The 24,684-nt window shown below is 44.3% G+C and overlaps 1 protein-coding gene across 1 annotated transcript in view; it reads right to left on the reverse strand.

Moving 5' to 3' along the window:
- Window positions 1-24,684, reverse strand: part of LOC126100621 (sodium-coupled monocarboxylate transporter 1-like) — a 206,607-nt gene that overhangs the window by 155,837 nt on the left and 26,086 nt on the right. The window contains exons 2-3 of the mRNA XM_049911247.1: window positions 18,548-18,800; window positions 3,465-3,624 (exon numbers count right to left, since the gene is read on the reverse strand). Coding sequence (XP_049767204.1) covers window positions 3,465-3,624; window positions 18,548-18,759 — 372 coding nt within the window. The 5' untranslated portion in view covers window positions 18,760-18,800. The remainder of the gene's footprint in view (window positions 1-3,464; window positions 3,625-18,547; window positions 18,801-24,684) is intronic.

A 24,684-nucleotide genomic window follows, 5' to 3' on the forward strand; every position in this document is an offset into this window, starting at 1 on the left:
ACGACGGAATGTCAGACAGCCGCTTGGTGACCACCTGCCACCGTGGTCAACTGCGGGCTGTCCTGATCACTAGCAGCCCAGAGCCACCAACCATCATAGAAGTCATCCAGGCCCGGTGGCTACAACAGGAAGCAAATCTGCTAAGTACTGTTAATGAAACTGATAAGTTACTGATGTGTCATTTCCTATCATGACGAGAGATTCTCTGTGTCGGTAATATCTTCATTTTTGAAGGTTTAACTTGTTCCTCATTTTAGTGGCCACTAGTCATTTCTTAGCTGACAATAGTTTGTAGTAAATAAATAAGAGTGGAATTTTTCTCGTTTGTCCCTGAAAGATTTTCGTGCCTTCAAGGATGCAACAAATAGATAAAAATTTACTATACTGAGTGCCATGATGAATTTATAGCAACAGCATGATGTACTATATATTGGCACGGTGGGAGGTTTAGGGGGTTGGGTGGTGGGTCCTACCCGTACGCGCTTATTGCTAGTCTTACTACAGCGCGCGTACGGATTACCACATTTTCGTCGAAAATGAAATTTCTCAAATTCAAGAACTAATACTGCCAATTACATCTACTTGTTATGCTGATTAACGTCATAATATTATTTCTGTTCTAAATCCATATTTACTTCCCTAAAATACCATCCCTTACGTTGAGTCTCCTTTACATTGTATACCTGCTCCTGTAGAAAAGTTAGTAATGATGAGAAAATTAATGTATAGATGAAAGGACTTGGTGTACTTGCTGAAAGTGTAACAGTAACTGGAGATATTACTTTGTACTATAATTAATAATGAAGTGTGATCCTTGATCTCTGTAACCGCTAGATATACACTCCTGGAAATTGAAATAAGAACACCGTGAATTCATTGTCCCAGGAAGGGGAAACTTTATTGACACATTCCTGGGGTCAGATACATCACATGATCACACTGACAGAACCACAGGCACATAGACACAGGCAACAGAGCATGCACAATGTCGGCACTAGTACAGTGTATATCCACCTTTCGCAGCAATGCAGGCTGCTATTCTCCCATGGAGACGATCGTAGAGATGCTGGATGTAGTCCTGTGGAACGGCTTGAATGCCATTTCCACCTGAAGCCTCAGTTGGACCAGCGTTCGTGCTGGACGTGCAGACCGCGTGAGACGACGCTTCATCCAGTCCCAAACATGCTCAATGGGGGACAGATCCGGAGATCTTGCTGGCCAGGGTAGTTGACTTACACCTTCTAGAGCACGTTGGGTGGCACGGGATACATGCGGATGAGCATTGTCCTGTTGGAACAGCAAGTTCCCTTGCCGGTCTAGGAATGGTAGAACGATGGGTTCGATGACGGTTTGGATGTACCGTGCACTATTCAGTGTCCCCTCGACGATCACCAGTGGTGTACGGCCAGTGTAGGAGATCGCTCCCCACACCATGATGCCAGGTGTTGGCCCTGTGTGCCTCGGTCGTATGCAGTCCTGATTGTGGCGCTCACCTGCACGGCGCCAAACACGCATACGACCATCATTGGCACCAAGGCAGAAGCGACTCTCATCGCTGAAGACGACACGTCTCCATTCGTCCCTCCATTCACGCCTGTCGCGACACCACTGGAGGCGGGCTGCACGATGTTGGGGCGTGAGCGGAAGACGGCCTAACGGTGTGCGGGACCGTAGCCCAGCTTCATGGAGACGGTTGCGAATGGTCCTCGCCGATACCCCAGGAGCAACAGTGTCCCTAATTTGCTGGGAAGTGGCGGTGCGGTCCCCTACGGCACTGCGTAGGATCCTACGGTCTTGGCGTGCATCCGTGCGTCGCTGCGGTCCGGTCCCAGGTCGACGGGCACGTGCACCTTCCGCCGACCACTGGCGACAACATCGATGTACTGTGGAGACCTCACGCCCCACGTGTTGAGCAATTCGGCGGTACGTCCACCCGGCCTCCCGCATGCCCACTATACGCCCTCGCTCAAAGTCCGTCAACTGCACATACGGTTCACGTCCACGCTGTCGCGGCATGCTACCAGTGTTAAAGACTGCGATGGAGCTCCGTATGCCACGGCAAACTGGCTGACACTGACGGCGGCGGTGCACAAATGCTGCGCAGCTAGCGCCATTCGACGGCCAACACCGCGGTTCCTGGTGTGTCCGCTGTGCCGTGCGTGTGATCATTGCTTGTACAGCCCTCTCGCAGTGTCCGGAGCAAGTATGGTGGGTCTGACACACCGGTGTCAATGTGTTCTTTTTTCCATTTCCAGGAGTGTACATCGCGAACCGGGGACTCAAGGATGCAACAGTTTGAAAAAATTCGAAAACATAGTGCCGCACTGGCCGCTGAGCGCCTAGCGAATTGGTATTTATAGTAAGAAACAGTTGTGAACAAGCGTTGATGATACTTCTTACAATAAAAGTGAAGCATTTCTCTGCACTGACCTGAGCTGTAGAGGACAGGAAGTGGACAGGTTAAGAGTAGAAGGATTAACTAGCGGTTTGAGGCATAGGAGAGAGCGGGAGGGGGTTGGAATGGGGAGCTATGTAATTAGTGGTGGGCTGGTATAGGGAGACATATAACGCGCGAAGGCGGGTGATAGCAGGAATCTGAGATAGTGGTAACTGGTACAACCGGGCCAAGACGTATGGAGAGAGAAGAAAAACGGGGATGGGGATCTGAAGTCCTGATTTGTGAAAGAAAAGAGATGAATAGGTTAGATCGGACAGGAAGTATAAATGAAACGGTGAATTTCACTGTCTGGATGGTGGAAGCTGTGAAATCTGCTACTCGTCATGATAAGGAAGGTGTGTAGCTGTAGGGTTGGTCGGACGCATTAGTATCAACTTTGAAGCACACCAGAAGGAAAATGACAGATCTGTTTGAGTCAAATTTTCGGGAAGTATAGGATCTGCAGAGATGTTCAATGTGGAACAGCAAGTAACTATTTTCATCACTAGGTGAAACAATGGCGTTGGGCAGGTTAAGCGGATGCTGAAAACAGGAGACTGTAAATGGCGTTTAGTGATTTGGAGCGACTGACAAAAGCTGGGGAGAAGGTACATAAAGAGATATCGACATAGGGGAAGTTGAATCAATGTTTCATAAATGCGCAGTGTGGTGAAGGGATGCAGGCCCCATTTCCAGCAGGATTTTGTAGTTGAAGTTACAGCAGACTTTCCCCTTTCGCCGTTAGTAGATGGTGAGAAGAGTGACGAAACTCAGATACATTTGTAAACGCGTGAATAAGCGTGGGTTGGGTGAAATCTAGCTGACGATAAGAGGTGCAGAACTGTTGGGCTGCTTTTGCGAGCGGGCGCGCGTGCGCACGCGTGTTTTTTGTTTGTGTTTGTGTTTGTGTGTGTGTGTGTGTGTGTGTGTGTGTGTGTGTGTGTGTGTGTGTGTAAAGTGGGAGATATTTCCTTGTCAGGATAAAGGAAACAGTTAGAAACATTTATGAACGAAGCCTCAGACTTACCTCGTAGGTCGACGTGATGCGGAGCTCGTGGAAGACTGGCAGGTACGTGAAGCCAATGAACACGGGAGCAATTAGAATGGGCACCTTCATGAAGGCGTACTGCGTGCCCCGGAGGTACAGCTCAGTTGGAATGCCGATCAGAGTTATGCCCGAGACGAAGCTGTCAGAGAAAAGGCCATTGCTCTGAAATGCCGACGGCTAGAGACTGGCTTAGGCGATGAGGCTAAACCATTGAAAACGGAAAATGATTTTCAACATAAGTACTACTTGATATCACCAACATCGGATTCAAAATAATCATTAGAGTCATCGTATGCGAATTGACCTCATTTACCAGCATTGCTCTAGACATTTCCAGGGATTACAGGCTTCTACTATACTCACACATGCTGCCCCTACATACTTTCTAATCTTGAAATCGAGCCTAAAGTTTCCCCGGTTAGTCTACGTCCCATTTGCCTGCCGACATATCCACCACGCCTGTATTATACTTTCCTTGCCGTCATAAATACACTCCTGGAAATGGAAAAAAGAACACATTGACACCGGTGTGTCAGACCCACCATACTTGCTCCGGACACTGCGAGAGGGCTGTACAAGCAATGATCACACGCACGGCACAGCGGACACACCAGGAACCGCGGTGTTGGCCGTCGAATGGCGCTAGCTGCGCAGCATTTGTGCACCGCCGCCGTCAGTGTCAGCCAGTTTGCCGTGGCATACGGAGCTCCATCGCAGTCTTTAACACTGGTAGCATGCCGCGACAGCGTGGACGTGAACCGTATGTGCAGTTGACGGACTTTGAGCGAGGGCGTATAGTGGACATGCGGGAGGCCGGGTGGACGTACCGCCGAATTGCTCAACACGTGGGGCGTGAGGTCTGCACACTACATCGATGTTGTCGCCAGTGGTCGGCGGAAGGTGCACGTGCCCGTCGACCTGGGACCGGACCGCAGCGACGCACGGATGCACACCAAGACCGTAGGATCCTACGCAGTGCCGTAGGGGACCGCACCGCCACTTCCCAGCAAATTAGGGACACTGTTGCTCCTGGGGTATCGGCGAGGACCATTCGCAACCGTCTCCATGAAGCTGGGCTACGGTCCCGCACACCGTTAGGCCGTCTTCCGCTCACGCCCCAACATCGTGCAGCCCGCCTCCAGTGATGTCGCGACAGGCGTGAATGGAGGGACGATTGGAGACGTGTCGTCTTCAGCGATGAGAGTCGCTTCTGCCTTGGTGCCAATGATGGTCGTATGCGTGTTTGGCGCCGTGCAGGTGAGCGCCACAATCAGGACTGCATACGACCGAGGCACACAGGGCCAACACCCGGCATCATGGTGTGGGGAGCGATCTCCTACACTAGCCGTACACCACTGGTGATCGTCGAGGGGACACTGAATAGTGCATGGTACATCCAAACCGTCATCGAACCCATCGTTCTACCATTCCTAGACCGGCAAGGGAACTTGCTGTTCCAACAGGACAATGCACGTCCGCATGTATCCCGTGCCACCCAACGTGCTCTAGAAGGTGTAAGTCAACTACCCTGACCAGCAAGGTCTCCGGATCTGTCCCCCATTGAGCATGTTTGGGACTGGATGAAGCGTCGTCTCACGCGGTCTGCACGTCCAGCACGAACGCTGGTCCAACTGAGGCGCCAGGTGGAAATGGCATGGCAAGCCGTTCCACAGGACTACATCCAGCATCTCTACGATCGTCTCCATGGGAGAATAGCAGCCTGCATTGCTGCGAAAGGTGGATATACACTGTACTAGTGCCGACATTGTTGCCGACTCTGTTGCCTGTGTCTATGTGCCTGTGGTTCTGTCAGTGTGATCATGTGATGTATCTGACCCCAGGAATGTGTCAATAAAGTTTCCCCTTCCTGGGACAATGAATTCACGGTGTTCTTATTTCAATTTCCAGGAGTGGATATGTCCAATTCGAGTCTGTCCCATTATCCATTACTTTTGTTCTTCCGTTTTTCCAATAATTGTCAAATCCATGCAGCCATTGTCTGCGGAAAATCCCTTAGTTTTAAATGATTACCGCACTGGAAACGGTAACAACAGTGACTGTAAACTGTCCATTTCAGAGATACTGTGTGTCTATCTTCGAAAGTTATGTTTATTGTATCAAAACCACTAAAGTCAAGTTTTACTTTTCTCTTTATTTTGCTCTTCGCATAACCGTCATTTTTTCCCGAAATACAAGTAACCATTAACTAACAGTATAACTTCATTGATAATTTGTACTTTTTTTAAAACGTGTTGGTAGAACATTACTTTAGTCTTGTTATTTTTTGTTAGTAAAAAGAGCCTCAGAACGGGAGGCGACGGTGTTGGGCTCACAGATTTACTTCAAACTTCGTACACCTTTAGTAGGCCATTAAAGCAACATAATCTGCAAATATTAAGGTGCACTACTCCGGCAATTCCGAGAAAATCGCAAGAGAAGTTTTGCGTATCTATTATAAAACCGATGTTTCTGTGTGTGGGTACCAGACATTAGAGTTCGTGGTTCTCAAGTGGCATTCCGGCAACGCACCAGGGCGAGTAGGTTCCGCCTGTTCCCTCCTCTGCCGTTGGGCCACTGCGCTGCGGGAGCTTCCTAGTTCGTCCTCAGTATCGTGTGTGTCGTTGTGAGCGGCACATCGTTGTTTGTCTCTCGGAGTCGGTGTTTGTGATTGCATTTTGACGCGGGGTTGTCTAGCGTCTTGATGTCGTGGGTGGCTCCCAGGAACATTCCACGCACAGTACCGCCTGTTTTACACTACTGGCCATTAAAATTGCTACACTGAGAAGAAATGCAGATGATAAACGTGTATTCATTGGACAAATATATTATACTAGAACTGAAATGTGATTACACTTTCACGCAATTTGGGTGCATAGATTCTGTGAAATCAGTACCCAGAACAACCACCTCTGGCCGTAATAACGGCCTTGATACGCCTGGGCATTGAGTCGAACACAGCTTGGATGCCGTGTACAGGTACAGCTGCCCATGCAGCTTCAACACGATACCACAATTCATCAAGAGTAGTGACTAGCGTATTGTTACGAGCCAGTTGCTCGGCCACCATTGACCAGACATTTTCAATTGGTGAGAGATCTGGAGAATGTGCTGGCCAGGGCAGCAGGCGAACATTTTCTGTATCCAGAAAGTCCCGTGCGGGACCTGCAACATGCGGTCGTGCATTATCCTGCTGAAATGTAAGGTTTCGCAAGGATCGAATGAAGTGGAACCACGGGTCGTAACACATCTGAAATGTAACGTCCACTGTTCAAAGTGCCGTCAATCCGAACAAGAGGTGACGGAGACGTGTAACCAATGGAACCCTATACCATCACGCCGGGTGATACGCCAGTATGGCGATGACGAATACACGCTTCCAATGTACGTTCACCGAGATGTCGCCAAACATGGATGCGACCATCATGATGCTGTAAACAGAACCTGGATTCATCCGAAAAAATGACGTTTTGCCATTCGCGCACCCAGGTTGAGTACACCATCGCAGGCGCTCCTGTCTGTGATGCAGCGTCAAGGGTAACCGCAGCCATGGTCTCCGAGCTGATAGTCCATGCTGCTGCAAACATCATCGAACTGTTCGTGCAGATGGTTGTTGTCTTGGAAACGTCCCCATCTGTTGACTCAAGGATCGAGACGTGGCTGCACGATCCGTTACAGCCATGCGGATAAGATGCCTGTCATCTCGACTGCTAGTGATACGAGGCCGTTGGGATCCAGCACGGCGTTCCGTATTACCCTTCTGAACCCACCGATTCCATATTCTGGTAACGGTCAATGGATCTCGACCAACGCGAGGAGCAATGTCGCGATACGGTAAACCACAATCGCGATAGGCTACAATCCGACATGTATCAAAGTCGGAAACGTGATTTTACGCATTTCTCGTCCTTACACGAGGCATCACAACAACGTTTCACGAGCCAACGCCGGTCAACTGCTGTTTGTGTATGAGAAATCGGTTGGAAACTTTCCTCATGTCTGCACGTTGCAGGTGTTGCCACCGGCTCCAGCCTTATGTGAATGCTCTGAAAAGCTAATCATTTGCATATCACAGCATCTTCTCCCTGTAGGCTAAAGTTCTCGTATGTAACACGTCATCTTCGTGGTGTAGCAATTTTAATGGCCAGTAGTGTAGTTTCGAGAAGTCCATACGTCTCGTGCAGCCGAGTTCGTTAGAAATTCATCACTGAAACTAGCTGGCACTAACTTCAGCGCACACTCCGCTGTGGAGTGAAAATCTCATTCTGGAATTCATCACTGGTTTGTAGATACGATCAACGTCACATCGGAACAGGTTCACACTGCTTCCTTCGCATCTGAATCCTATGAGCTGTATGTCAAGCTCATAGAACAGTTTCACGTTGACAGGCTTATTGCGGCGCGGACAACAATTGCCTTTCACTCATCGCGATGGCCCTAATAGCATGCTTGCTCAGGCGAACGCATAAATCATCTTTTGGATGGGGTGGATAGCAATGTGCGGTTGTTTGATGATGATGCTGTGGTGTACGGGAAGGTTTCGTCGTTGAGTGACTGTAGGAGGATACAAGATGACTTGGACAGGATTTGTGATTGGTGTAAAGAATGGCAGCTAACTCTAAATATAGATAAATGTAAATTAATGCAGGTGAATAGGAAAGAGAATCCCGTAATGTTTGAATACTCCATTAGTAGTATAGCGCTTGACACAGTCACGTCGAATAAATATTTGGGCGTAACATTACAGAGCCATATGAAGTGGGACAAGCATGTAATGGCAGTTGTGGGGAAGGCAGATAGTCGTCTGCGGTTCATTGGTAGACTTTTGGGAAGATGTGTTTCATCTGTAAAGGATACCGCTTATAAAACACTAATACGACCTATTCTTGAGTACTGCTCGAGCGTTTGGGATTCCTATCAGGTCGAATTGAGGGAGGACATAGAAGCAATTCAGAGGCGGGCTACTAGATTTGTTACTGGTAGGTTTGATCATCACGCGAGTGTTACGGAAATGCTTCAGGAATTCGGGTGGGAGTCTCTGGAGGAAAGGAGGCGTTCTTTTCGTGAATCGCTACTGAGGATATTTAGAGAACCAGCATTTGAGGCTGACTGCAGTACAATTTTACTGCCGCCAACTTATATTTCGCGGAAAGACCACAAAGATAAGATAAGAGAGATTAGGGCTCGTATAGAGACATATGAGCAGTCATTTTTCCCTCGTTCTGTTTGGGAATGGAACAGGGAGAGACGATGCTAGTTGTGGTACGAGGTACCCTCCGCCACGCACCGTATGGTGGATTGCGGAGTATGTATGTAGGTAGATGTAGAATATGGGAGCGTAAGGGTGTTTAACTTTTCACCCGAAGCTCATTACATTTTCCTCAAGACCGTCCTCCTTTCGTTTGCAGATATAAGGATTATACGGCGGAACGCCGGTCCATTCAACATCGTTTACAAGATTACAGCGGAGTTCGATCAGTGGATATGGCAGTTAAACGGAATAATCCCTCTGATTTGCAGGTAAGTGGATACCGAGTACATATAATTTACACAGGACAACAAGGGACCTGTTTTATATGTAATGAGAGTGGACAAATTGCCCGCGTCGTGTCAGGGTCTTACAGTCCAATTACGAACAATGTAAACGGCTAACATTTGCGGATCTGATTCCCCACGTGACAGCCATTGTACCTAACGACCTTTCTGAATGGCAAGGCGAGCCATTCCGTGTTGGTGCCAGCTCATTTCCACCCCTAGCCTCACGTCGGGACTTTGCCACTGTGGCTTCCGGCCGCGCGCGGTTAGCCGAGCGATCTATGGCGCTGCAGTCATGGACTGAGCGGCTGATCCCGGCGGAGGTTCGAGTCCTCCCTCAGGCGTGTGTGTGTGTGTTTGTCCTTAGGATAATTTAGGTTAGGTTTAGGTTAGGTAGTGTGTAAGCTTAGAGACTGATGACCTTAGCAGTTAAGTCCCATAAGATTTCAGACACATTTGAACATTTTTGGCTTCCGTGCCACCACCACATTCACTTCAAAGCAAGCGTAAACGGACGTGAGGAGTCAGACAATTCCTCTTCGATTTTTCGCTTTACTGAAAAGATATCCGTAGAAGAGGCCTCTCCCCTCTCTGGGTTTAGACCAGATGAAAGCATATCGGTTGTTAATCAAGATTCGAAAGCGTCAGTCGCTCCCTCCGATCTGACACCGAAACCGGGACAACCCCTTCGGAATCACATGAGGATGGACATGTACCGGAGCCTCGTGCTATATCTACGGAATTGCTGGACATCTCTGAACCTGTAACGTATCCCCACCCTTCTTCTGTGCCCCAAGATGTGGAAAGCGTGCCACAAGCTGCTGCTGGTCGAACCCAGATCGGCCCAAGTGTACCAGCGGCACATGTGGTGACGGTAAAAGACGTACCGTCAGTTTCCGATTCCGTTGATACTGTATTTCCGCAGACCCCTATCTTCCTGACATTGAATGGGAACAGAAATATGTCCTAGTTTAGACTAGCGGTGCTCCTACAGGTTATTTACGATTCAGGTGCAGACGTCATATTTTTGCAACAAGTATTATTTGAAAATTTTTCTATTCCTGCCTTTGCTGTTTTATTTAATGTGGCTCGTGAACTACCTACTGGTACTGCGTTATTTTGCAAACAGGGAATACGGCCGAAGAATAGGCTGCGCTTTTTGTGACCTTACTTCGATTCTTCCTTATGCTCCTTCAAGATCAGGTGGTGCCACAGATCGTGCGTGTTTTTGTAACGAGGATGTAGTTCATTTATTTCGTAAAACTCCGCAGGCACTTCTGTTAGGCGGAGATTTTAATAGTGTTCAGCGTCGTATGCATCAGACCCCTAATTTTAATTTCAGTAAGGAACTAGACGATTTGGTGCTTTCTCCGAAAATACTAGATGCGTGGATCTGTTAATATCCCACTCTCGTCAGGTACACGCATTTTACAGCTAGCTCCAGTAGCGATAGACGTGACACCGCCTTGTTTCACTGATCACTGTACAGTAGGTTCAAATTTAACTCATGTGCCGCAACCAGTAAAACTGTACCCGTTCGAGAGCTTTGGACCCTTAGCTTGCCTTCGCACGACCGTTATCCTTCTCGTATGGAACAGTGGTCACGGAATGCCATACCTTTGCTCCGGGAAGCCATAACGCATAACGGTGCTGAGAAGGCGAGGGATCTCTGTCGGACCCAGGAGTTTTATTATTCCGTTTTACGTCAATTATGGATTATGGATCTCCGCTATGCTAAGGCGAAACGCCTTCCGTTTAAGAGGCAACAACTGGAAGAACTCAGGGTGCGATCAAAATCTCGCTTCTTCCTACTGAATGAGCTGAGCTCCTTATAACACCTTGTCCATCTCCTCCATTGCGTGGTTACTCCCGCATTAAATGATGACATTCTAAGTGACTTTACTTAATACGATGTACATCGCTTTATTATTGGTTCACCTTCAGAAAACACCGAGACTCGACAGTATTTCTAAGGAATTTTATGTACATTTCTTGCATCTTATAGATGATACCGTTACGTCACAGGGAAATGAGGTTATCCGGGTGGGTTCGATTCCTGATCCCTTCATGTTTGGTAAAATCGTTTTAATTCCGAAGACAACCAGACGTCCAGACATTGATAAATTCCGACCGATCACACTACTTAATTTCGGTTACAAAACTGTAGCCCGGACGGTCAATAGCCGTTTTTCGATACTGCTAAAGAAAATTATTGATGTTCGTCAACGCTGTGTGCTTGGGCTCATGGCTCTGACTTCTGTAATCGAATACCGCGACGTTGTCTCGGTGGCTGCAGCGACTTCTGCCTCTGGAGCCTTACTTTTTATTGACATTAATGAGGCCTTTGACCAGGTCAGTCATGGTTTCTCGATGAAGGTGCTCAAGTGGACCGGTCTCAGTTGTACTGCCTGTCAGGTATTATACAACATTTTTACTGGTATTCATGTATCTGTCGAATTGAATGGACAATGTACTCCCCAAATCCGACGGGGCTGTTGCTTTTTGTCTTGGCCTTAGAAACTCTGCTTCACCGTATTACTGATCAATTACGTGGCTGAAAGGTATTGGGAGAAACATCTCGGTACTAGCGTACGTGGATGATGTTATGGTACTGCTACGTCATGTCGATAATATATCCTTGCTCAATGACATATTGGATTCCTTTTGTTCTCTGCTTGGGCCTGCATTAACGAACGGAAATGTACCCTATTAATACTGCAGGGTTTTCAACACGTTGTTATTCCATGGATAACGGTTGTTGCTCGCCACAAGTCATTGGGAATGAATATAGATCGCTGTCCGATGAAAATGGCTCCACAACTGGCGGGAGGTGACGAATCGAATTCAAAGGGCAATTCGTGAACATGAACGTCGTTACCTTAATCTTCTCTACAAACCGAATATCTTAGATTAGTACATTTTCAGCAAAATGTACTAAGTTGCACAAATATTCCCGCTCACCGCGATGATGGCGCGCAAATTGATGGAATTGTCTCGTTGTTTCTTTTGGAAAAGTCATAGTTGCATCTACGACTTCCTAAAGGTGAACAAAGTTTGAAGTAAATCCGTGATCCGAACGTCGTGGTTTCCTCCTGTCAACCGCGTTTATTAGACGACAACGTTGTTAGTACTTTCGGTGAGCAGGCATATGCCCAACATTTGATACCATTCGGCATTACGTTGAAACCAAAGTCACCGCTTCCTTGAGTATCGTCTGATGATGATATGGTGACCCAAAGCGTTAACGGTATTAACATTAAATGAACGCGATGTAGACTTCTTTTTTATAATCAAGACATAGCTGTCACTGTAGTTCCATAGACATTATGTCTAAATGTACTATCGTTCATTTTCATGCTGTCTTTCAGATTGTTTGTATTACGCTGTTCCATTCGTTATTGAAAAATACCTGCACTAGATCCGTGCATTACACCGTCACTAGCAAAGTTAAGGTGTTCCATTTATGTATGCTATCTTCGTTATGAAGGATTGGAAATGCGAAACTTTATATAGGACTGCAGATACTGAGCTTGGTAATACGCCTCTTTCAATTCCACGTTTCTTGCTTTCCACATGGATTGTAACGTAAACTGTGTTATTGAGCTACATTTTCTTCAGTATACTAATAGGATGAGTCATTGTCTCTTTTTATAGAGCTATTACTACACATTTTCTTGAAAACAAGTCAAAAGCTTTCCGAAAATCTATGAAATCTATGCAAACTACTAATTCACAATCATTGCTCCTTCCTGTACCTACCTAGACCTTTGCAAATGGGCCACTGTGCTAAAATCACTTGTAACACCCACTCTGCCAGATTCGAATTTAATGTTTATTACAGTTTTACTGAATATTGTGAACTTTGTGGGAAGGAGGCTGACAGTTTTTCATTCCGTGGAAGATTCTTGCTAAGTAAAGTAATTACGGGATTGTGTCAGATGTGGGAGATTGTTTCTTCTTCAGTAAAATTCTGTAAATAATTTTGCAACTGAAGTGGCTTACACAGTGAATTTTCTACCTAGCTCGATGTACTCATGGATCGATTGTTTTGGGCAATGATACTGATGTCAGAGGATGGGGTGATGTAGGTGATCGATAACAATATACATATATTAGTTAATAAAAACAGCTCAACCTCCTAGAAGTTTACCTCGAAAAATGGATCACAAAAGAAACCAAGACGAGATTCGGCGCGCTGAATATGACATCCACTTTGATACTTGGCAGACGTAACAGGCTTTTCCTTTCTTCGAATGATGGTGCGCAAATTGATACAATTGTCTGGTCGTTTCCTTTGGAAAAGTAATGTTCTTCGGCTTCGGTATGAAATGGTTGCAAGACCCCGACCCCTTAGGGGGATGGGACTTCCCAGTATCAAAGCCTTGCTTCAGTATTGTTTATAGGGCGTACCGTTTTAACATGTACTCGAGCAACTCATATTAGTACATCTCGCTTATTTACGTGTCTTCGAACACAAGTAAACGACTATTATACATTTAAGCTTTCGGCCAAAAGGTCCTCTTCCGAAGTAAAAAGCATACATTCATACAAGGTGTCCACAGTCCAGGCACAGCGATCAGAGACAGTGGCCATGTGCGTTTGTTGTGCTTGTGTTAATATGTGTATGTTTTCCACTTTGGAAGAATGATTTTGGGGGAAAGCTTAAATATGTAGCGGTCTTTTCGTTGTGCCTTTCTGCGAGTCAACGTCTCCTCTGTGTGGTGAATAGCAAACTCTCCTTTTAGTAATACTGTCGTTATTCTGTTCCTGTTCCGGACTTTCCATTGTCTGAAAATCGTTACTAGCTTTTATTCATTTTGCCTCACTTACGCGGGTGCCATCAGGTACTGCACATTAAGAGAATGGGCTCTATTTCACCACAAGGTCTTTCAGCATTTGTGCTTATAGACGAATGCATGAACCAAAATCCGAATTAGATAATACGTGTAAAACCGGGAAGTTCTTGCTATATTATTAGAAATGCTCTGAGGCCACCACCAACCACACAGCCAGTGTCTACAGAAGAGGTAAGTACACCGTACAATTCACGTAAGATTTCTTCATCGATAGAAATCCGTGATGCTGTTGTTCTGCTGTTTAAATCATGTTTGCAGCGAGGTAATGGGGGAATGAAATCACATTTCGTCATGTACCCGTTGGGGCAATCTCTGGCGAGATTGGAGTCCACGAATGTGGGCAAATGTCTCGAGGTTCGTTACTTCCTATCCAGAAATGAGATATTACATCTTAGTGACACTGTGTTGGATTCCATGTTGTTTGAATATGAGATTAAAGTACCTGAAGTTTTGGAAAAAGCCAGCATTTCAAGACAGCTGATTCAAGTCACTCTGTGGTCTTAAATGCCTATTTGGCCATACAACTTCCCATACAAAAGGGTACAAAACAATTTAAGTATACACGAATTTGTACGTCGCGTCAACGACTTTTTTTAGTGTTCGGAAGCCTCCATATAAGCTCGTTTTACAGGTAGAGTTTAATACTAAAATGAAAAGTTGAATCATTACTGAAAACTAATAGCGGTAAAAATATGTCACGTCCTCTGAGATAAACACGTTTCACCGTCAACACAAAGAACAATATACTGTGTGGCAAGTATACGAGACGTTGTACACCTGCCGACAGTCGTGTGGGGAAAAGCAAGTTCTCCACTTGCGCGAGGTGTAAACTTTCATTGGTTCATTCTTTCATCAGAAATGCAATTTCGACCTGACTCTTAACATTGTACAGACGTGCTGTCTCTTCAAGCGATATCCAGCGTTGTTGTTCAAATGGCTCTGAGCACTATGGGACTTAACATCTATGGTCATCAGTCCCCTAGAACTTAGAACTACTTAAACCTAACTAACCTAAGGACAGCACACAACACCCAGTCATCACGAGGCAGAGAAAATCCCTGACCCCGCCGGGAATCGAACCCGGGAACCCGGGCGTGGGTAGCGAGAACGCTACCGCACGACCACGAGATGCGGGCACCAGCGTTGTTGTTGTTGTTGTTGTGGTCTTCAGTGAAGAACTAGTTTAATGCAGCTCTCCATGGCCATACAACTTCCCATAAAAAAGGGTACAAAACAATTTAAGTCCACACGAATTTGTACGTCGCGTCAACGACTTTTTTTAGTGTTTGGAAGCCTCCATATAAGCTCGTTTTACAGGTAGAGTTTAATACTAAAATGAAAAGTTGAATCATTACTGAAAACTAATAGCGGTAAAAATATGTCACGTCCTCTGAGATAAACACGTTTCACCGTCAACACAAAGAACAATATACTGGTTGGCAAGTATACGAGACGTTGTACACCTGCCGACAGTCGTGTGGGGAAAAGCAAGTTCTCCACTTGCGCGAGGTGTAAACTTTCATTGGTTCATTCTTTCATCAGAAATGCAATTTCGACCTGACTCTTAACATTGTACAGACGTGCTGTCTCTTCAAGCGATATCCAGCGTTATTGTTGTTGTTGTTGTGGTCTTCAGTGAAGAGACTGGTTTGATGCAGCTCTCCATGCTACTCTATCCTGTGCAAGCTTCTTCATCTCCGAGTAACTAGTGCAACCTACAACCTTCTGAATCTGCTTAGCGTATTCATCTCTTGGTCTAACTCTACGATTTTTAACTTCCATGCTTCCCTCCATCACTAAATTGGTGATGCCTTGTAGATGCAGAACGCGTCCTACTAACCGATCCCTTCTTCTAGTCAAGTTGTGCCACAAATTCCTCTTCTCCCTGATTCTATTCAGTACCTTCTCATTAGCTAAGTGATCTACCCATCTAACCTCCAGCATTCATCTGTAGCACCACATTTCGAAAGCTTCTATTCTCTTCTTGCCTAAATTATTCATCGTCTATGTTTCACAATTATACATGGCTACACTCCAAACAAATAATTTTAGAAAGGACTTCCTGACAGTTAAATCTATACTCGATGTTAACAAATTTCTCTTCTTCAAAAACTCTTTCCTTGCCATTGCTCTGTATTTAGACAATCATCAATTATTTTGCTCCCTAAATAGCAGAACTCATCTACTACTTTAAGTGTCTCATTTCCTAATCCAATTCCCTTAACATCACCTGATTTAATTAGACTACATTCCATTACCCGCGTTTTGCTTCTGTCGATGTTTATCTTATATCCACCTTTCAAGACACTGTCCAATCCGTTCAAATGGTCTTCCAGGTCCTTTCCTGTCTCTGACAGGCTAACCTCAAAGTTTTTATTTCTTCTCCGTGGATTTTAGTTCCTACTCCCAATTTTTCTTTTATTTCCTTTACTGTTTGCTCAATATACAAATTGAATAACATCGGGGATAGGCTACATCCGTTTCTCACTCCCTTCCCAACATCTGATTCCCTTTCATGCCCCTCGATTCTTATAACTGCCATCTCGTTCTTGTACAAATTGCAAGTAGCTTTTCGCTCCCTGTATTTCACCCCTACCACCTCCAGAACTTGAAAGAGAGTATTCCAGTCAACATTGTCAGAAGCTTTCTCTAAGTCTACAAATGCTAGAAACGTAGGTTTGACTTTCCTTAACCTATCTTCTAAGGTAAGTCGTAGGGTCAGTACTGCCTCACGTGTTCCAACATTTCTACGGAATTCGAACTAATCTTCCCAAAGGTCGGCTTCTACGTTTTTCCATTCGTCTGTAAAGAATTCGTGTAAGTATTTTGCAGCCGTGATTTATTAAACTGGTAGTTCGGTAATTTTTACAACTGTCAACACCTGCTTTCTTAGGGATTGGAATTATTATATCCTTCTTAAAGTTCTCATACATCTTGCTCACCAGATGGTAGAGTTTTATCATAGCTGTCTATCTCAAGGTTATCAGTAGTTCTAATGGAATTTTGTGAACTCCCGGGGACTTGTTTAGATTTAGGTCTTTCAGTGCTCTGTCAAATTGTTCACGCAGTATCACATCTGCCATTTCATCTTCACTTACGTCCTCTTCCATTTCCATAACACTGGCCTCAAGTACATCGCCCTTGTATAGACCCTCTAAACACTCGTACTCCTTCCAACTTTCTGCTTTCCTTTCTTTGCTTAGAACTGGTTTTTCAGCTAAGCTCTTGATATTCATGAAAGTGGTTTTCTTTTCCCCAAAGGTCTCTTTAATTTTCCTGTAGGCAGTATCTATCTTACCCCTCATGAGATAAGCCTTTACATCCTTACATTTGTCGTGTAGCCATCCCTGCTTAGCCATCTTGCACTACCTGTTGATCTCATTCTTGAGACGTTTGTATTCCTTTTTGCCTTCTTCATTTACTACGTTTTTACATTTTCCCCTTTCATCAATTAAATTCAATATCTCTTCTGTTACCCAAGGATTTCTACTAGACCTCGGCTTTTTATCTACTTGATCCTTTGCTGCTTTCACTATTTTATCTCTCAATGCTACCCATTCTTCTTCTATCGTATTCCTTTCCCTCATTCCTGTCAATCATTCCCTAATGCTCTCTCTGAAACTCTCTACAACCTCTGGTTCTTTCAGTTTATCCAGGTTCATCTTCTTAAATCCCCACCTCTTTGCAGTTTCTTCAGTTTTACTCTACAGTTCATAACCAATAGATTGTGCTCAGAGTCTGCCTCTGGAAATGGCTTACAATTTAAAACCTGGTTCCTACAGCTCTGTCTTACCATTATATAATCTATCTGAAACCTTCCAGTTTCTCCAGGCCTCTTCCACGTATACAGCCTTCTTTCATGATTTTTAAACAAAGTGTTAGCTATGATCAAGCTATGCTCTGTGCAAAATTCTGCCAGGCGACTTTCTCTTTCATTCCCTATCCCCATTCCATATTCACCTTGCAGGAGCTGTTGAATGGAATGAACAGTTCCATGACTATAGGATATGGATTGCGAGTTTATCGAAAAAGACAAAAGCAGTGAGAAGTAGCAGAAACGAGAACAGCCAGAAACTTAAGATCACTACTGGGGATCACTTAATAGGACTTCTGCTGGCTAGGCGGCAAGAGAACCTATGATTGGCAGAGCAAGGACGACATAAAGAGCAGGTTAACATTGCCAAAAAGGGGAATCCTGTCCAAGTGAAGTGTACTAGTACCAAACATAGGCCTTAATTTGAGGAAGACATTTCTGAGAATGTATTTTTGGAGCACAGAATTGTGTGTTAGTGACACATCGACTGTGGGAAAACCGGAATAGAAGATAATCGAATCATTTTGAGATGTGGTGCGACAAAAGAATGATGAAACTTACGTGGATCGATAAGGAGAGGAATATGTGGAAAACACTGGCAAGAAATTGATGATAGGACATGTGACATGTGTTAAGATGTCAAGGAGTAACTTCCATGATACTTGAGGGAGCTGGAGAAAGTAAAACCTAGAGGAGGACAGAGATTGAAATACATCCAGTAAATAACCGAGGACGCAGGTTGCAATTGCTACTCTGAAATGAAGATGGTGGCACGGGAGAGGAATTCATGGCGGGCGGCACCAATTCAGTCTAAAGACTGATTACTTTTTTTAAGAAAAAGAAAATAAAAGTACCCATACCTGGCAACCAGCGAGACAGCAACGGGGATAATAGCCATTCGGCGGCCTCCCAGCAAATACTGCTCGGCAGTAGTGGCAATTTTGAAGAAGCCAAAGTAGACGCCGATGCCAGAGCAACCCACGAGCATGGCGCTGAAGACGACAAAATCTACAATGCCGAAGAGCAAGCGGTCGTTTACTTCGGTGCCGTTCACCATCGAAGGCGTGTCCATCTTTTGGGCTTCAGTGGTCGATTAATGCTTCAATAATTCACCTGTGAACAGAAACCGAAATAAATTTAAGAAAAGTCAAATGAATATTTCTGAATGAAATTTATTTTTTGGCTATGGATAGCGACATTTCCATGTGACACAACCAAGAAGTACAAATAAAGCTGAAAGGAATCTAATGTTTATGTACCACTTACCATGCGCATCAATATTCTCGAAACTATCGCTACTTTTCTGTAGCGGACAAACAACACGTCTGACGAACATAAAACTATGTAAGGTGTAAAATAATCAAATCACGAAGATTATGTGGAGTTCCGTCGCATAAGCGACACACGTTTCTCGTCGAAGTGCAAGAAAAGTTTCAGTAATGAACTAAACGAAAGAAGTTAGTAGTTTCAAGCCTCAATGGTGAACGTCCAATACAGAATACTCCTCCTGGCATTGAGCTTGAGCCACGTGAGACGTAACGTACACTTCTTGAACGGTTCTAGATATGAAAAAGATGTTGTCGGGAAATGATAGTACGCTAAGAAACACGTATAGTTTTCTTATTTGGTAAAGAATCTTAACAATTGTATCAATCAATATAGGGAGGAAATAAAATTTTTAAAGCACAATGATACACTTTCTTTAATGGCTTCCGAAAGTATTGTGACATAATGCTTTTTAATTCTGAGGCTGAAACTATTCACAGTGTAATCTGAAAAATATTTTAAAATTGAGAAGCATGTGGGCAGGAATCGCCTAATGCTTTGTAAACATGCTCGTGCCTAAGTACATCGTTGTATAAGTCTTTCTAGTGTTTACTTGTCTACACTGCAGAAAAAACAGAAACTGTTACGTCTATCGGCAGTTCATTTCTGCTTCAACATTCCTTGCGTGCACACATGTACACCAGTGCGGAGAAGCTTTGCTTTGCTGTGTTTGCACTGAAATATCCGACTCTGGCCGCATTTGTTTTGAATCTTAGCACATTTCTCGGATGCTTTTGCGAAAGTTTCCAACAGCAGTGTTAAGAAGCAGTAAATCCGAATTTAGACTTCCTCGGTGATCTCGATGATGCAGTCTTCTCGGGTTATCAGCCAAGTCAAGGAGTCGTTCGGCCGCAACTTGTTGAAACGTTGCCGCAGAACGATGCATCGACTCGGCTGGTAATCCGAGAAGACTTCATTATCAAGCGCTATATCATTAAAAAGTACAAATTTCTTTCAATATTTCTGTTGATACCAGAGTTCAGAGCATTATCCATACGAAATATTACGCATCCCACAGAAAACTAGCATCTGCTCGTGCCAAAGTACATCGTTGTATAAGTCTTTCGAGTGTTTACTTGTCTACTCTGCAGAACGGACTCACTCTTTATACGCACGGCGTACTGACGATAAGAAACAGCTGCCAGAATGAGATTTTTCACTCTCCAGTGGAGTGTGCGCTGATACGAAACTTCCTGGCAGATTAAAACTGTGTGCCGGACCGAGACTCGAACTCGGGACCTTTGCCTTTCGCAGGCAAGTGCTCTACCATATGAGCTACCCAAGCACGACTCACGACCCGTCCTCACAGCTGCCAGTACTTCGTCTCCTACCTTCCAAACTTCACAGAAGCTTTTCTGAAGTTGCGATCAGAACCGTATGCGGATGATTTAGTGGTCCAGTACGAGACCCTCACCCTCCCACAACGCAGGAGTTGTTTAGGTCCGTATCATGAGCCTGACAGAGTGATGGCCCTGGACCATAATCCAAGAAATTATAGAGTTTCTTTTCAAAGCAACCGATAGGTGGATAGTAGCTACTGAGCATAGATCAAAGGAAAGAATCGAGTGATAGATCTGACAGCCTGATTGGACAGTGTGTGTTTCCACTGTTAATGGAGTGGTTACTCCAGGTGCACTGAGGTCACATTGTTGCAGGTGCCTTTCGTGTATAAAAATTTGTGGTAAGTGATTGGCTTACCTAACAAAGGAGATATCTCGGTATTAGCCCGTATTCGGACAGGAAATTTCTTATGTATTTTTGATGAAAGTGGTCATAGACAAGAAGAAATGGATGTACGGTAAAAATTTAAACTCCAGTAACACAGGAAAAATTGTGTTTCGCCGGCCGAAGTGGCCGTGCGGTTAAAGGCGCTGCAGTCTGGAACCGCAAGACCGCTACGGTCGCAGGTTCGAATCCTGCCTCGGGCATGGATGTTTGTGATGTCCTTAGGTTAGTTAGGTTTAACTAGTTCTAAGTTCTAGGGGACTAATGACCTAAGCAGTTGAGTCCCATAGTGCTCAGAGCCATTTTTGAATTGTGTTTCACGCCGTACTGAATTTTACGGCACACACCGTATTACCTACTAGTAGACAGGCTTATATTTAATAATGCAAACGCCAGGTGGGAACTTCATTGCGTAAGAATCTGGAAGGCAGTTGGATGCAATAGAACTTTAATCTGCAATGCCGTAGAGGCGACAAGTTACTGTGGATGAAACAACGCCAACAGTGGAGAACACACTGCTGCAAATGTATGATACGTTTCTGTGTGATTTGGTGTGTATATATGTATGCGTGTGTGTGTGTGTGTGTGTGTGTGTGTGTGTGTGTGTTTCCCACGATAATCGCAGAGTTTAGAATGCCGTTCTGCTTGAGAGGGGTTGGCTCAACCTGGTGCTAATATCGATCCAAGAGTGGTTAAGTTGCTCGGCAACGTGGTTTTGCTGTTTGTATGCCATTTGAGCTAGGAAAGTTACATCATAAATCCAGTTTTACAAGATGTAATCTTTGATTATAGCGGTCTAAAACTGTGACCACTTTCACGAGGAAAATCTAGGTGGTGTCGTCTAACTGGAAAACGTTCTTGGATTTAAAACCGTGGAAGTCTCTGGTAGTAAATGAAGTAACTTGCTAAATTTGAACCACCGAACCTACCCGAACTGTATCTCTTGTCGCGGCAGAAGTAGCTTACTGCTGATGATGCGCAGATGCAGCGCCTGAAATGCCTCAAACGCCGGAGATTCATATCGCTCGACATTACACTTGAACCTTCCTATTTGTATGTAAAGAGTGACAGTGCTGGAAAAAACTATTACTTTATTTGATTTTCAAGCAGCTGAACAAAACTGAACGTACTCAGACTGTTCTCTCTTTACTTATTCTAATCACAACTAAGCTGCCACACAATATTTTTAGCGCAACGCAGTCTGACTTTCAATAATCCCTACAAAAGAATGGCCATGACTAACAACAACCTATACCTTTCATGAATCACTTACCTCACAAAAATCTTCGTTAGTCGAACTACTGCAATACAGCGAGCGCCAATACTGCCAGCCAAATAAAGGATTCTAACTACTGATGGCACTAACTACTGATAGGCATAGTTAGCAGATGAAGGATTTTGATAGAGCGCAAACAATGTATTTACCTCAATAGTGTTCAAAAGTCATAATATATATATATATATATATATATATCAGTTCATGATATCCAGTCTTACAAATTTCCTTTTTCTGACGGACACACGTCCAGATCGTCCGCTCATAGTAACCTCTCAAAACTCTGCCAGCAACTCTCTCCCCACATTCACCACTGCTGGGTGTTCACATCCACCTGCCCAACGCTACACTAGCGAATATTCCAACAATGAGTCCAAACAGCAACAGACTGCACACGGCGCAGTCAGCGATTTTCATACAGAGCACTACGTGGCGTTACCAACATAAAAACCTAAACAGCCTACTTACACACTCTACTAGTGGTTGGTTCCTAATTGTTTTGTTCAGTTAATGAATTTATTTAAAGCTGGGTGATTGAGTTAAACTTAGCAAGAATGATGTCAATAGAAATAACTCAATGCCGTAATCAGAGACAATTTTAGCGACTGCGTATGGCTTATTTTTCGATTCGCTGTACCCGGTGGGTATGTGTAGACATTCCAGTTAATACACATCCAGCAAGGCTGGTACGTTTTACAACTGTCACAAATGTAATAACTAATTATGTTTCTGAAAATTAATTTGCTGAATGCAAATAACTCAGCTGCAGCTGTTTTAGGTAAAGAACTACCCCCTATTGGTGACAAGTGAAAATTTGTGCCGTACTGGAATTCGAACACGGATTTCCCACTTACGGCGAGTGATCGCCTTAACCATTCGGTATCCATACACGCCTTTCGGACCGACCTAAACTTCCATATGTCACACTGTCTACATCCCTTTATCATAGTTTCCTAATAACCAGTTCTGCTAAAGAACCTAAATGTTGAATAAAAGAACCACACTGAGTTTCATCGAGTAGTTTGTATACCACTGTTATGTTACATAAATAGAGGTAAAGAAACAGGGTGAAGTGTTCCAAATTATTAGGTAAGCACAATGACCAGAATACCAACTGGAAAGAAAAGACATTATACTCTTACTATGCTTCTAGAATAACGAAGTTCCGTAACTGTTTCTCTTCTCAGACGTAGATTAAAATATCTAAATTTGTTACGATGAGTAGCGACGTTTGAGTCCGATTTTCCGATGTACATTCGTTTAAAAGCTTCGCTACATAGCGTAAATGAAATGATTAACTTCATTTAACTGCAGAACGAAAATCTGACACGTGATGCTCAGTCGCAAAGACTAAAATTAGTAGTGACAGCCACTTATGGATGACTTCAAGGCTACAAGCCAAGCGTTCCTGGTACGCAGATACACGACGAACAATGACTCGTTATGTAAAGGTATGCACAGAGTGTAAATTTATAGTAGTGGAAGGTAAATAAATACTGCGTGTGTGTTGCGTGAATGCTGGTAATCTCAGGGCACATCACTGCTCCTTACAACCATTGCCGCTGAGGGTAAAGGTCTTCTGCAACTAGTTGTTAACACGCAGAGGACGCTGCTAGAGCAAAGAGAGACAGTAACACACGGAAAAGAAAGAAAAAATGGAAATATGTAGTCGATCCAAGTTTCGTCGGTATCGACCTTACGCATATCAGTACCTTGGAGTACGGGTCAACCACACTGATCCTCACTATCTGAATCGCGCATTTTTTTTCTCTCTGTCTTATTCAAATAGCGTACAGTTGCGCGTTTTATCAGTGTAAGTGTATTCAGATACTGCCGTTAATTTTACTTTTGCCGTAACAGACGCTTGTCTGTTGTCATACTCGGTAGTTATACAAGACTCCTAAGCAACATAATCAACCATTTACTACACATTTATATATTTTACATACCCTTGTAATATGTATTCCATCGTTAAAAGTAACTGCTTCGTTCTCTTCATCCTGATAAGGATTGGTACTGTAAATGTGATTCACATGTTGTTTCGTCCAATACCAAACTTTCCATATGTTTGTCTGCTGTTCATTCTCGTCAATTCTCCCTCTACCACTGCATTTCCTCCGCCTTGTTTACAGAACTCTCTACTGAAATTATATTCTTTCTCAACATCCATTACCACTCCCATTGCAATATCCTCCTTCTTCCTTAAACTATGTGCTTCTGATAATGCACTGACAACAAGAACTCGTAAAAAAAGTTAATGTAAAGAAACTTGGGAATACATGAATCGAGGTACATGTATAAGTCATTACCACTGCAATATCATGGGCTAATGTAAGTACTAGCTAAGCCATTGCAAATGTGAAATGCTATTACAATGATAACCGGTGTAGCCGCCAGGGCGCGGGCATTGAATGCAAGAAAGAAAACGCGCATGCATTGTGTGTACCGCTGCCGGATTCAGTTCGTGGGACGGAGTTCCATGCCTGTTGCACTTGGTGGGTAAATACAGGAACTGTTGTTGCCGTTTCTGGATGACGCTGGAGTTGTCCGATGATTTCCTATATGTGCTCTACTGGAGATAGATCTGGTAATCGAGCAGGCCAAGGCAATATGTCGACACCCTATAGAGCATATTGTGTTACAACAGCGGTATGTGGAAGAGCGTTATTC

This window comes from Schistocerca cancellata, chromosome 9, assembly GCF_023864275.1.
Source record: "Schistocerca cancellata isolate TAMUIC-IGC-003103 chromosome 9, iqSchCanc2.1, whole genome shotgun sequence".
In the NCBI taxonomy this organism is placed as follows: domain Eukaryota; kingdom Metazoa; phylum Arthropoda; class Insecta; order Orthoptera; family Acrididae; genus Schistocerca; species Schistocerca cancellata.